This window comes from Lagenorhynchus albirostris, chromosome 4, assembly GCF_949774975.1.
Source record: "Lagenorhynchus albirostris chromosome 4, mLagAlb1.1, whole genome shotgun sequence".
Classification (NCBI taxonomy): domain Eukaryota; kingdom Metazoa; phylum Chordata; class Mammalia; order Artiodactyla; family Delphinidae; genus Lagenorhynchus; species Lagenorhynchus albirostris.
Window position 1 is genome coordinate 82,088,426 of NC_083098.1, and position 14,789 is coordinate 82,103,214.

Consider the following 14,789-nt stretch of genomic DNA (forward strand, 5'->3'; position numbering starts at 1 on the left):
TTAGACCTGATGTCAGAGGAAGGAAAAGAATTAGTCTTTCCCGGAAATCACCTCTGAGCCAAGCACTGGGCAGGACACCTGAGTTAGCACATCTTGTCACCACAATAACCCTACAAAAGAGATATTAACCCAATCTTATGAATGAGAAAAATTTCATTGAGAGAAATTAAGTAACCTGCCTGAAGAAAGACAGCCATGAAGTGGGAGAACAACGATTCAAACCAAGTCATTCTGATACCATATTACTGCTAGTTAGTCAAGTGAAAAAATAAATAAGGACGAGGTAGATTGGAATACATATGTACTCCTGGTGAAGAAGTTTATCGATAGGCCATGAAATAAACTTACCTGTGACACCTATGCTGTGGGATATAATCCTTTGTAGAACGCTGAGCCTAGCCACCTGATCCAAAAGTATTTTGGGGTTCTTGGTGTCTTAAGTTAGTGGTTGAAGCCATTCCTTACTTCTCATTTAGTTTTTTCATAAGGAACTTTTTTTCAAAATAAAACACCTAATATTTCCTTTCCAAGAAAGGTGAAAAATGCTTGATTAGCTTGTTTTCACCTTATATTCTACAACCACCTAAAGGTGAGGAAAGCCTTGTGTTCTGAGCCATGGGGTATGTTTCAGCTTCTGGAACTTAAGTCCTTTACCATGTGGCGTCATCGTTTTGCTTCAGATGTTATTGGTGCCCAGAAGCATCATGTGAACCCTCATGGCCATCCTTGGCTTTCTAACTAAAAAAGCCCCACTTTTTTATGGTTACATATTTGTTATATGTTGATGGCTGCCTTCTCTACACTGATTGGTAACTTGTGCACATCAGCTGATGAGTTCTGAAGAGTTATTTTACAGTGACCCAACCTCCAGCAAGTTGTCTTATTTCATCAGTCACCGTCTTTGTTCCACAAGATGTTCTCCTGTAACATTATGTTGCATTTTGTCCTTTTGGTGGAAAGTAAGTGAAAACAGAAACCCGCTGTGCTGCTACTGAAGTGAGAAGCACAGGCTTCATAAACTTAAGTCCATTCGGACAAGGGTGAAAGTTGTGTGTCTTCCAAAAGTGATTCAGCATTAGCCAAAATTCTATGCTTATTTCACTTAACTGGTGGTGAACTCATGATAAACTTACGATAAACATAAATTTATCATTTGACCTGCACACATTTAAGAGATTCCCAGGAATAAATCCAGGTGCTGAAGGCTTATTTGTATTCTGACCCAAATACCAACATATAGTTTGAACTAAATAAGTATTATATGTATACTTTTTTCCTTTAACTTTTGCTCTTGGGCTTAGCCTTGCTGATGACTCCTTCTGGGATAAGATGAGTTATCACACATTTTCTTCTGTCACTATAAGTAACTGTGGCCCTGGAGCAGGATGTGGGTGTTACGACACCCATACGACACCCACACCACGACATTTAGGTGTTAACATTTTACACTGTCTGTAACCTTCACATCATTTCTGCTGGTTAGACTGGAATAGACTAGTCTTCTAGTCAAAGGCAAGAGGCTTTTATTTACCTCTCCTTAGGGATATTTCCACATTCTCTACTGGGGTGTTTCCTGGATATGTTCCTAAGTAAGACTCTCTGTTCTGTAAACCCCTGAAAGGAATCAGGAAGAAAAACCAAAGGCCAGAGGCTGAAAAGGCCATTTTTATGCAAGTGCCTTCTGCAACATTACATTTGGGGCCATCAAAATCATAGTTCTTAGGTGGCCTAACATGTTCTTTGCACATCTGGCCTCTGGATTCTTTAGAGTGTTCCAAGCAGAGTTTTTGCCAAAATGCAAACGACATCTTGCACGCTATGATACTTTCCAAACAAGTCAGGGCTTTCAATTTATTTCACTATAAAAGTGTGTTCATTGTCTAGGGTGCCCTCTGTGATTTTTATCAAAGATTTCCTCGGCAAACGTCATGTAAAAGTAATTTTAAAAGATTATCATAGGGCTTCCCTGGTGGCGCAGTGGTTGAGAGTCCGCCTGCCAATACAGGGGACACGGGTTCGTGCCCCGGTCCGGGAAGATCCCACATGCCGCGGAGCGGCTGGGCCCGTGAGCCATGGCCGCTGAGCCTGCGCGTCCGGAGCCTGTGCTCTGCAACAGGAGAGGCCACAACAGTGAGAGGCCCGCGTACCGCAAAAAAAAAAAAAAGATTATCATAAAGCTGCCAGTCTTTGATTTCTTAAAAATTGTTGTTATTTTATTTTATTGGAGGGTATGGTGGGGGTCAGGGCAGGCCACCCTAAAATATGCCAGACTGGCATATTGAATATTTTGAATTAAAGTTACTTTAGAAACAGCCAATCCAAGAAGAACATTCTGACCCTCCTTTGTCTTTAGAAAGCAAGAAATAAATCTCCCATTTGAAAAGTACCCGCCCTGCACCAGGAGGTAGATAGACATCCTTATCACTAGAGATAGGAAATTCCAGGCCAAGAAGGCTGTTTAAACAAAATTTGTTACTGCCTCACTAATTTACTACCCCAAGCTTAAACGTCTCTGTCTTGTCAATTCTTTACAAATTTGTTGTTTCTTTGTCTAAAAATTATAAAAACTGCCTGCTTTGGTCACTTCTTAGGTCCCATTTCTATGAGACCTCCATGTGTACTAATTAAATTAGGGGTTTTTTCCCTCCTGTTAATCTGTCTTGTGCCAATTTAATTATTAGGCCAGCCAAAAAAACTCAAGAAGCAGAGGGTGGGAAATTTCCCCCTCCCCGACAGGTATTGTATGAACATGTTATCTGTTTTGCCAGGCAATACAAAGATGCAAATAGAACTTTATTAAGGCCCTTTGGTCTGAGTTAATCTTTGTGAGGAATTGTACTTGACCTCATTATCTGCCAAGCATCTTTCTTTCTTTTTTCTTTTCCAAGCGTGTTTCTTATAAACCAAATACACATTGTTTTCTTCTCATAAATCCACTATTATATAACCTGCTTGATCACTAAGTAGCTAGTCTAGGTGTTGATTCCATTATTCATTAGACAATTTCTGTTATATGAGATAGAAGGAGATGTTAGATCATAACCACCACTTTGTTCTCCATTTCCTCTGCAATAAAATAAGCACACTAACATTTTATTTATTGCTCTAATTAAAAGTGTCCAAGATTACACAGGAGTTTTACAGGCAGTAAAAAACAATGGTCACACAACAAAATCATTGTAACTTCCCACAAGGTATTCTCCAATCATTAATAATTTGGTTATTCTTTTATTACCAAGCTTGTATTGATTTTATTTCATCTCTTTATCAAGGACCTCAGTCCTGCAGGGAAGTAGAGATATAAACAGATAAGCAATTATACATCACGCTACATTGTGTAAGTATAAACACATATTTGGAGAATCCAGAAGGTGGAGGTATTCATGTCACCTGGAGGACTCAGGAAAAATAGAGTTGGGGACGTTTCTTGGTTTATTTATTGTTCATTGCTTTCCGTATGTAGTCTTAAGGGAAAGAAAGAGTGACAGTGGGGGAGAATAAAGATGCAGGGGAGAAGAGGGAGGAACAGAGGTGAGAAAAGAAGGCAGGTCTTCCTCCCAGCTCAGGAATTAGGGAGGATTAGGTAAAGGGAAGTTTTGAGATTAAGAGAGGAAAGTTGAGAGAATAATTTACGAATGTTCTCAGTAAAGCAGGGAGATGTTTGCTGCACTAACAGGAGCCAAATTTGGAGTCTGAGGAAGGGAAGAAAAGGTCTGGAGTAACCTCTGGGAACGTTGGAATTGGCTAGGCCTGGGTGAAAGTATAGATCAGCAGTAATGAGCACCCATATAAGAGAGGAGAGCTGGAGTAGAGCCTGTCCTCAGGGGGAGGTGATTTTATTCCCTTTCTAGTCCCTGTTGTGTCAGGACTAAGAACAGAGAAGTGTTGGCTGTAGACTGAATTGTGACTTGGCAAAGCAGGAAAGCTTGGAGGAGCTCATAAGGGCCCCTGATGAGCACTTGGCTAGGTGCAGCCCAGGGACAGGGAGAGGAGAGCTGAATGCTCAACTGTCGTGTCCACATGGGATGCAGGCTGTGAGAGGTGCAGGCAAATCCCGCTTTCCCTGCGGCTCCTTCCCATACCTGGGTCCCCGCCTGGTGAGACGCCTGAATGCCTGTCTGTCTCCCCAAACTGCCTTTACTTCTGACTCTCCCTGATTATAGCAACAAATGCTCCTTTTCTTTCAGCCCACAAATAAGACTTTGTAGCATAAGGAGATACAGAACTTTTATGTTGTTGTACTCTATGGTCTTTTATCCTTTTTCTGAGTCAGCTTCTCATTTATATATTTACACTTTCACATGTCACTAAGTTTAAACGTTTAAACATTTCCCCCTTCGGTAACCAAAAAGAAAACAAAGCAACAGCTAATGTAGTAATAAATTTATTTCTAGCTACAGGAGATAAGCTTCAATGCAATATGGCCGTAAAGTATGGCTCCCAGGCTTACAGGAGAAGCAATAAACTTTCATAAATAAAAGAATTTTAAAATACTCCTGGCAGTATAAATAAGGGTGAAATATAACATGTAACTGGCAGCACACAGCCAACAACAGAGCTGCTTACAAAATAAAACTGTAAACGAAAATAAGAAAGTGTTTGCAGCTTTTCTGTTGCTGTTACCTTGCGCCCTAGGTAGGCTGACTGGAGAATTCACTGTGCAAAGATTTTGACTCACCTTCTGAAATGTGATCTCTGTTACATCTCCTGACACTGTTTGATTTGCTGCAGATCTGTGATAATCACCCAGGAAACCCAGGGATGCTGACGCCACAAATAAGTTCTCAGTACATTTTAAGATGTTAGAGAACGCCCTCAGAAGAAGGGAGAGTGGGGTGCACAGGACTGTGTCGAACAGACAGGATCATGAGGGGCTTGCACAGCCAGGGGTTTACTTGACTTTGAGTCTTGCTTTGCAGCTGATCTATAAAGAAATTTGAAGTCCTCTTGAGGTACATCTCAGGTTTCATTTAGGTTTTCAGATCAGGAGTGACTCGGGCAAAACTTAAAAAAACAGAGTAGCGGATGGATGGATGGATGGATGGATGGGTGGATGGATGGATGGATGGGTAGGTAAGTAGATAGGTAGATAGGCAGGCAAGCAAATAAATACACAGGTACACACACGTGCATTTCAGTGGACAGTGCCTTGGTTTGAAAGACTGTTGAAGTAATAATCCCTATTATTCTCTAGAAAATTAAAGAGCACGAAGGAGAAGACTGACTGCCTGTCTGTCTCTCTCTCAAATCAGAAGTGATAATAGAGGGGAAATGGAGTGCTTCCAGTGGGGTGAAATCAAAATTTATCAGTGCTCTCATTCCATAAATAGGTCTTTCCCGAGCGTCTGTAATTACAGGCACTGTTTGTGGCTGGGAACCACATTAAACGTTGTCTCTCCCCTCAAGGAACTGAGGGTCTTGCTAGCATACAGTGAATTACACATGATAGCATGGAGTGAGTCTGGGAGGGCTTGGGAGGACAGCTTGGTTTCAAAGATAGTGGAATATCTCAGGAGGAAAGGGTGGTCCAGAGAGAGGGAATAAAGGAGTCAAGGTTGTGAAGAGAAAAGCGAACGAAAGTTAGCTGGACTTGGATTTTAGACTTTATCATGTAAGCAGTAGAAGCCATTGAAAAATTTTAGAGCAAGAAGAGACTCATTTGTGTTTCAAGTTTGTTTTGTAAAGAGAAGGCTCTGTTGGTGGTAAAGACAAGATGAGAGACAGATGATGAGGGCTCTAGGGAAACAACAGGGGAAATGGTATGGGGATTTCACTTATGATTTGCTATGCCTGGTACTGTTGGTTTTGTTTTTGCTGGATAATGTAGAGAATGACTAGCTAGTACAGAAATTTAATTCTGAGTTTGGTTTCTCTACTTAGTAGCCATGTGTTTTGGGGCAAGGAAATTAAACTCTAAGTCTCATGCTTATCATCTGCAGAATGGGGACAATAGTGCCTCCGGCACAGGGTTGAAGTAAGTGTTAACTGAAGTACTGTATCTGTGTGTGTAGCCCTTAGAACCATGACTGGCGTGTGGTACATGCTAAATATTGTTTTATTTTATTTTCATTTTTTATCTGTGTATTAATCTGCTTGTTTGTTCATTTCATCTATGGGAATTTGCTTTTAAGACAATCCAGGGTAATCTGCTATGGATAGTCATTGATAAATTTGCTTGCAGCGTCTTGCTGACACTTTTTACCTCCTTTTCTTAAAATTCTCTTGGGCCAAAAATTTCCAGTAGGAAATAGGAGCGTAAGGCCTGTAAATTAAAACAGCTCTTTCTCCCCGATGTAAAGCGTGAACAGAAAATTTTGCAAAGAATGCTGCTATATGGCGGCCCTTCATGTCACTGTGTGTAACAGGGAACAGGGGAAGTGTTAAATGAAGTTCCAGCGTTCGGAGGGTTGGGCATGCTTACTTTACGGTACAACACTGTTCTGTTATTTCGATAAACAGATCCTGAAATTCCAGAACGTAGTGTGAACCACATTTGAAATACGAATGTAGAAACACCTTCAAAAATCCCCAATGTAAAATTTTAATTACCTCTGTCTTTGCTTCCCTCTTTGTGAAGATAACTCAAATAACTGTACCACAGTCTTAAATTGGAACGATAATTATATCTCCTTTGAATATAACAAAAATTATTATGTATTATTTTTTACTATAGGTATATTTTATTATATAAACATAGATTTGTTAAATTTATTATATAAATAACTGCGGGCTCAGATACTAGCACTCAGAACAAAACTCTAATAGGAAAGTAATTGTTCCTTACATTTCCTTGTGCAGAGCCCGTGTTCTGTGTCTTCATAATGTTAGGGCTCCGTTGAAATAAGAAGCTGTCCCTATCAGGTTATAGGAAAAGTCTACAGGATCTAGGGAGAAAAATTAAGTAGCTTGAAATTTTTTCCCTTTGAAGAGCTGGGAAAGCAATAGTTCTTAACAGAGGGAAACAAATACAACCTCTCTATATAGCTGAGGTGAACAAAGCCTTTCTTGACACTAAAGGTTTTTATTGTGCCTGAAAATGAACTCTTCATTGATGGAAGGGGTTCTTTTATTCAATCCGTCAAGATTACTAGGCCACATGTCACCATCCCCAGCTGAAATACCGCATCATGAAATCGCGATTAAAGTTATAGACGCCAATTCATGAAGTGGCAAGAGATTACAGATACTACATTTCCTCCTCTTGAGAATTAAGTTTCAGTCGCATTGACAACTTCTGAAAGAATACCCATAAATTATTTAAATTATATTCCCCAACTTTTCCCCTTGATTCATAGCTAAGCAATTTTGACTAGTTCAACGTTGTTATGCTTTAACAAGATAATGTACTGAAAATATTTTAAGAAGATTGCGGCCGTGTGGTTGGAATAATGAGCAAAGGTGGCAGGGGAATGGGTGATGTGTAGTCAAGTCCCAACCGTGCTAGGAACAGGGTATGGCTTTAAGGGAGTCACTCACTTTTTCTGACAATGTTTGTCCAGTCTTCTCTGAGGGGCTTTCGTGAGAATCAGATGAGTAGAGGTATGTGAAAGCAATTTGAAACATAAAAAGCACTAAAAATAACTAAAAGTAGTTGCTGAACAACCTTGGTAAAACAAATGGGAGTAAATGCTGAGGGCATCTTTCGTTTAATTTTACAGGGAACAAGGGAAACTCTCAGTCGTCACTGCACTACCCTTGGTGATGCTCTTCGGAAGGAGAATGACTTTGCTCTTATAATTGATGGGAAAACTCTCAAGTATGCCTTAACTTTTGGAGTACGGCAGTATTTTCTGGACTTAGCTTTGTCGTGCAAAGCTGTTATTTGCTGCAGGTAAGTTCTCCATGGTATTGTCAGATTTCAGTAATGAGCAACTGGATCCTAAGTTCTTGATTTTTAAAGTTCCTTGAAGTTATTTTATCCAGAATCCATAAATGTCAGGTTATTTATTTATTAATTCATTCACTCAGGGTTCACAAACTGGGATAGCATTTATTAGCAGAGTTTTGAAAGTGAGTCCTGACAGTCATTAATGATTATTGTTCATAATTTGAATTGGCAGGTTTCTTGCCATTCTGTGTTTATTTACCTGCATTTCCATCCAGGGTTGCTTCTCTAAAGGTTCTGTTTTCTACACTTAAATCTTTGATTCTGTTGCTTGGACTTATTTGGGGGAATGCATGATGGGAGACACTAACTGAATCATTTTCCAAATAGCTGAGCATTTTTCTGAAGGCTGTTTATTGACCATATAATCTTCTGCCCTCTAATTTATAATATTGCCTATATCCTAAATTAAAATCTGTTTTGAGGTATCAAGGCCTACTCCATAGAATTGTATTTTTGTGAACTATTTAGCTCCAATCCTTCCTGAACTTCTTGTCAAAGAATCTTCCTCATGTCTTTGACTAAATTGTTTTAACAAAGTCTTCCTAGAATTTAAAGTATATTTATGACTATGCCCAGTCTCTTCCCCTCTGGTCACCATGAAATGCAAGGATTTTCCTCTTTGCCACCCACTTACTGAATCTTACCAGCTGGTCAGACTAGGCGTTGGGTAGCAGTTCTCAAATTGCTTTCTCTTCATGCGAGATGAAATACTAGCAGGGCTTCTGGAGAATTTCTCAGAATCTGTGCTTTTAACATTATCTTTAAAACTGTACTATGGGCAAACTTTATTTGTAAAACTTTATTTTTTCTCTTAAAATATATTTATGAATAAAAGAATCTTCTGCTTTTTAAAACTTTTTTTGGTCCAGGCTTTATTTACTTAAATATCCTGTACATGATACTATCTCCAAACTTATAAGCCATGCCTTTTAGGTATTTCCTAAATTTCAGTGGGTTGTTTTTGTGAAATATAGTTTAAACCATACTTAATAAATATCCTTGATAAGTGTCATTTCAGCCTATAAAATTATATTATACTCAGAGCATTAAGAGTTGCTTATTCCTAGGAATCTAATTATTTCATTTAATTTTTCTTCTCTGTGGCATGTATTAATAAATACTATTACTATAAAGCTTTTAGGCAATACAGTGTACAGATATTTAGTGTTAGTAATAATCAGACTCTGCTTAACCATGAAGAAAAAATGGGAAATTATTTTCTTGACTGTCTTCTTTAAAAAGCATGAGAAGAGGGAGGGGATATGGGGATATACGTACGCATATAGCTGATTCACTTCGTTATACAGCAGAAACTAACACAACATTGTAAAGCAATTATACTCCAACAAAGATGTTAAAAATAAATAAATAAAAATTAAAAGCATGAGGATACTCATGATTTTTTAATATCTGCTTTTCCAGTGATGTTTCTTGGCTCCTTTGTAAATCTCTTGACCATGTTCAACTCTGATGCTCTCCCATCAGGATAATTTTGTGCCAGACTTGGTTGTTTAATCACTTTCATTAACGGAGGCACAAGGATCAACAAAAGATTGCTCAAAAGCACATTAAGTGATATGGCTGTTGGCTCCTATTCAGAAACAGAACGGACCACAGAGCTGTTTAGATAAAATGACGGGTTCCCTTGAGCCTGCATCCGTTCTGTGCCGACTGTGTGCTGGGGAGAGATGCTGCACATACAAGGACGAACAGGACGTCCTGCCTGCTCTCCTTCGTATTTGTGTCTGCCTTGTGTTTTAAGCAGACTCACAGTTGGTTTGAAAGACGTGGGAGGCCGATTTCATCGCCGCTGAGCCTCATTCCTAGAGCATTGCTTAACACGGTACCTCCCACCATTCTTCAAAAAGTCGAACCACAAAATTAAACAATAGCAGAGGGAGAGAAAAACTAGAAAGCAGAGTCCAGGGAGAAAAAAATACGTTCTGTGCTTGTGAAATTCCCTCCTGAGATCCTCGTTCTGGATGCTCACAAGTCACATGGACCTCAGCACCCCTCCAGGTCCCAGGCCCCTGGGAGGGACACACACTGCCGTGCACGTGCAGCTCTGCTCTGACACTGAGCTTATAAAGATGTGGGTGGCCCCTTCCTCCCTCCATCCTGTTTTATGCATGTTTGAGGACCATGAAGGTCCCTCTGCAGACATTGAGTTTTATTTAGAGTTTTAGGGGTTTTTTTTAAAAAGTAAAAAACTTTCCTCTGCTTTTTTCCTCTAATTACCCTCATATTCTCTCTTTTCCCCAAAGACTGTGGTTCAGCTTCCGGTCTGGCTTTGAGAATTCGTCTAAGCCCATAATTACATCAGTGCCACTGCCCGATTTATATCTGTGCACCTTCTTGGCCCGGTGCCGCTTGACATTTAAATTATTGGCACAGACCATCTTCTTGTCATTTAGCTTACTGACCTTGAAGCATAATTTCCATGATGAGTCCTCACTGTGAGGAATAGGTGGGCAGTTCTGCATATCCTTCTTTGCAGTTAAATGCACGCATTCTTACTCCTGGTTTCTCAGATGATTGTAATCTCCTAGCCTCAGGAAATTCTCTATTTTACTCCATTATAAGAAACCCTCTGGATAAATACTGAATATTATTTCAAAATACAGTAGGGCACTGTTTCTCAAATTAGTTTATGTTCATGCTGGTTTTCTAGGTTTTTCCCTCAAAACGACTTTACCGTTTATTTCTTGTCAGTCCACACATGAAGATAATTCAGCATCTTGCTCTTCCTTTGCTAGAGTGGAAGTAGGGGGAAAGCCTCCCTTAATGGATAATGAGGCTCTGGACGTTAGCTCCATCTTCAGGATTACATCAGCCACTTGTCTTCCCTGACATTATCAGCATGAAGGGCAGGAGGCAGTTTTTAGTGTTTGCCTAATTGACAGAGTTATAAAGATGAGCGTTTTCCCTGAAGAGTCTACAGTTGAATTGAAAGAAACAGTTGTTCTCTGTCAGTTGTCATGACATCTCTTACTCACCATCAGTTTCTAAAGGGAATACTCAGAGACAGAAATAATCCCCTAGCCCCCAAATTATTCAGGGCTTTGGAGTGCTGGTTTTGGTTTACAGAGTGAAGGTTGCATGTTATACATCAAATAATTTTTTCAATTATGTAAAATCCAAGAAGTAAAATAAAATCTGTTTTTATCAGTCTACCAAGTACTGTATTTTCATAGGCACTGTGCAGGTTTTGTTTTCACCACTGTGTGAATTTACCTGTATAACCTGAGTAGTTTAATAGTAAACATGCATGTTATGTTAAAGGACTTTCTGGTACGTTTTCCTAGTCCCTTCTTCAGGTACACTGATTTTTACCATTTGGTGTGATCACAGATACTTTTGAAGAACAAATGAAAGCTATGGACGAATTTTACACAGACATGTTAAATTGAATGTACCGCTTCAGGGATTTCACAGACTCCCTGGAACTCCTTGGACAGGTAGAGGGGGAAAAGGCTTGCTCCAGGACTCAGGGAGACTTGTGTACACAGCTAAGATCAAGAGCTATTCTACAAACTAACTGTACCCGATAAATACTTTCTCATCTCAGCTGCCAATATTTTATGCCCTAAGGTCTTACAGGTTGTATAATTGATAGAAGGGCACCTTAGCCGGGGATTTATGGAATGCTTGTTCTAGCTTTGCTGCCCTGGCACTTTGGATACCTAATGGAATCACTCTGGCCTTGGTTTTGTGACCTGTAAAATGAAGAGCTTAGCATGTAGCAGTGATTCAAATATTCCAGGGAGAATGGATGTCTACAGCAGTTAAGATTGGAGCTTCTCTGGCATAGAAAGGTGGGAAACCCATGCACACAGGCACCCTTCCTGGGTTAGCTTCTTCCAGCTTGAGAGCTGCTAGGCCAGGGGACCTCTCCTAGCCCTTTCAGTTTTTGGATGAACCCTACTTCTTTTGGCCACTCTGTGGGAAGAGTCTGTCTACTGCTTGGATCTGCTTAATTCAGGGAAGCATCTGTTCTACCTCTTTTAATATTCCCTCCAGAAGAGAGTGGGAACGTTGCAGTGGAGTATCGCTGTGTGTTAAATAGCATGTGGTTTCAGAGATCCTCGTCAGTTCACATAAGCCAGCCTTTCAAAGAATCTTACATTTTTTCTGTAGTTGTCAGTTTAGCTTAAACATATTTTGAAACTTATGTTCTGTGACAGTTGGTTAAAAATTGGCCTAGAGCCTCCAAGCTTTTAGACTGTCTAGTAATCACCGTTCTCCTACATAATTTATGTACTCATGTCTTCTGAAAAGCAGAAGTGAAATTGAAGTAAGCATTTTTCCCTACTTGCAACATCTCTAATCAAAGTTTAACCCCCTTTTAGGCCCTTTTCCCCATAGTGCATAAGAAAACACTTGACTTCAGTGAGTGTCCTCACTCGGGAGTGGCATTCCAGGCAAAACCTTTCACCTGAGTCCGATCGAGGGGCCCTCCACGAAGGCGTCTAAAGGGACACCTTGAATACTTTCTGTCATAGCCTGAGAATGTTAAGTAAAGGGTCAAGACAGATCCGCTTCTTGAATCTTTTGGGATTGTCTTAAACTTTAAGGATTTGTCTAAATAAATGTTCTACTTAAAGGGTAGTCATAAAGCACAAATGAAGCTAATAAATGCTCAACAGACATTCCTTTAAAGAAAGAAGTTTGTGAACACGTTGGATGCCAAGCAGATGTTTGGCTTTGAGAAGACTTACAAACGCTTAATGAATGTCAACCGTATATTTGCTTCCAAGAAAATATGAATAAATGTTGGCAATGTTGAGAGAATATTTCTTTCATACATGTATGGCTAAAAGAGGACACACTGAATAAATCTTATAACTTCATAAAATGCCCATATTTTGTGTTAACATAATAATAAGTTGCTCAGCCCTGTTCATCTCATTTGCTTTTCTACCTCCACTGAGTAATGTTAAAGGAAATACGTGGCCATATTATAGGCTGGTAGCCAATTATGATGATGTACATCATCAGGGAAGTCAGTATTGGACAGTAAAATATCTAAAAACTTACGAGAAATCTAAATGCTATAGAATCCCACTGTAATTCGTTATATAGTTTTAGATGTGACTCAATTTACATAAACCACCATCACTAACACACAGACACACACTAATTAGAACCACAGATTGTATAATTCTGATAAAACAGAGTTAGACTGTACTGGAAAGTATATCAAGCATAAGTGTAAAGCTCAGTGAATTTTTACAAAGTGAACACACTCCCGTATCAATCACCCAAACATGACCAGCACCACAGATGCCCCCTCATGCTTCCTGTATTTTATTATCTTCCCAAGGATAACTGCTAACTTGATTTCCATCACCATCTTTCTTAAGATATCTTGTTCATTTCAGTCTTTTTCTGTTTTGTATCTTGCTCATTTGGAGTAAACGTGTCTTCCATAGCTACATTCAAATTCTTTATGATTCTTTTCTGTTCAGCAGTTTTAAGTTCAGAGCTCTGCAGCCTCACACTAAAGGCCTCCCTAAAGCTTTACATCAATCAGTAAATCGGTACTACTCTAATATGTTCTTCGGTCAAATACAGATCCACCTAAGAGACAACTTACACTTCTCCTTCAGTTCTACAGTGATAGAATGAAACGACTTAATTTTCCAATTTGCTAAAGACATGGTATGTAGAATCCACGGCATTATCTGATCTGTCAAACTAGTGATCGCACCATGTGGGAAAGGGAAGCAGAGTTAGTTTGGTATAACTGGTTCTCCTTGAACCCTTCATAGTTTCTAGTGATTATCTCCTTGTTAATAAACCTATCTGAGCGATCCCCACTTAGGGAAAATTAAACGCTTAGTGTCTTGATCCAGACTAGAGTTCCAGGAGTTGAGATCATGTAGAATAGTAAGTCATGGCTGTCTAGAAGCTGTGCGACATGGAGTGGAGAAAAGAGAGACAAAATCCTAGCAGAAAGATGATCCTTGGAAAACAAAAGGCATATTGCCAAGAGAGCAGTGAGAGAAACAACAAATGCATGTAATATGATGGGCTTTATTTTTTTAATGTAATTTTTTTAACATCTTTATTAGAGTATAATTGCTTTACAATGGTGTGTCAGTTTCTGCTTTATAACAAGGTGAATCAGTTATACATATACATACCTCTTCCCTCTTGCATCTCTCTCCCTCCCACCCTCCCTATCCCACCCCTCTGGTGGTCACAAAGCACTGAGCTGATCTCCCTGTGCTATGCGGCTGCTTCCCACTAGCTATCTATTTTACGATTGGTAGTGTATATATATCCATGCCACTCTCTCACTTTGTCCCAGCTTACCCTTTCCTCTCCCCGTATCCTCAAGTCCATTCTCTAGTAGGTCTGCATCTTTATTCCCGTCTTGCCCCTAGGTTCTTCTGACCATTTTCTCTTTTTTTTTTTTTTTTTTACATTCCATATATATGTGTTAGCATATAGTATTTGTTTTTCTCTTTCTGACTTACTTCACTGTATGACAATCTCTAGGTCCATCCACCTCACTACAAATAGCTCAGTTTCATTCCTTTTTATGACTGAGTAATATTCCATTGTATATATGTGCCACATCATCTTTATCCATTCATCTGTTGATAGACACTTAGGTTGCTTCCATGTCCTGGCTATTGTAAACAGAGCTGCAATGAACATTTTGGTACATGACTCTTTTTGAATTATTGGTAGTGTATATATGTCCAGGTTTTCTCAGGGTATATGCCCAGTAGTGGGATTGCTGTGTCCTATGGTAATTCTATTTTTAGTTTTTTAAGGAACCTCCATACTGTTCTCCATAATGGCTGTATCAATTTACATTCCCACCAACAGTGCAAGAGAGTTCCCTTTTCTCCACACCCTCTTCAGCATTTATTGTTTGTAGATTTTTTGA

General features: G+C 39.5%; 1 protein-coding gene across 2 annotated transcripts in view; it reads left to right on the forward strand.

The window, feature by feature from the left end:
* The window catches only part of ATP8A1 (ATPase phospholipid transporting 8A1), a 236,858-nt gene that overhangs the window by 150,576 nt on the left and 71,493 nt on the right, over positions 1-14,789 (forward strand). For both annotated transcript variants that reach the window (XM_060148261.1, XM_060148260.1), the window contains one exon: positions 7,659-7,831. In XM_060148261.1, the coding sequence (XP_060004244.1) occupies positions 7,659-7,831 (173 nt within the window). The remainder of the gene's footprint in view (positions 1-7,658; positions 7,832-14,789) is intronic.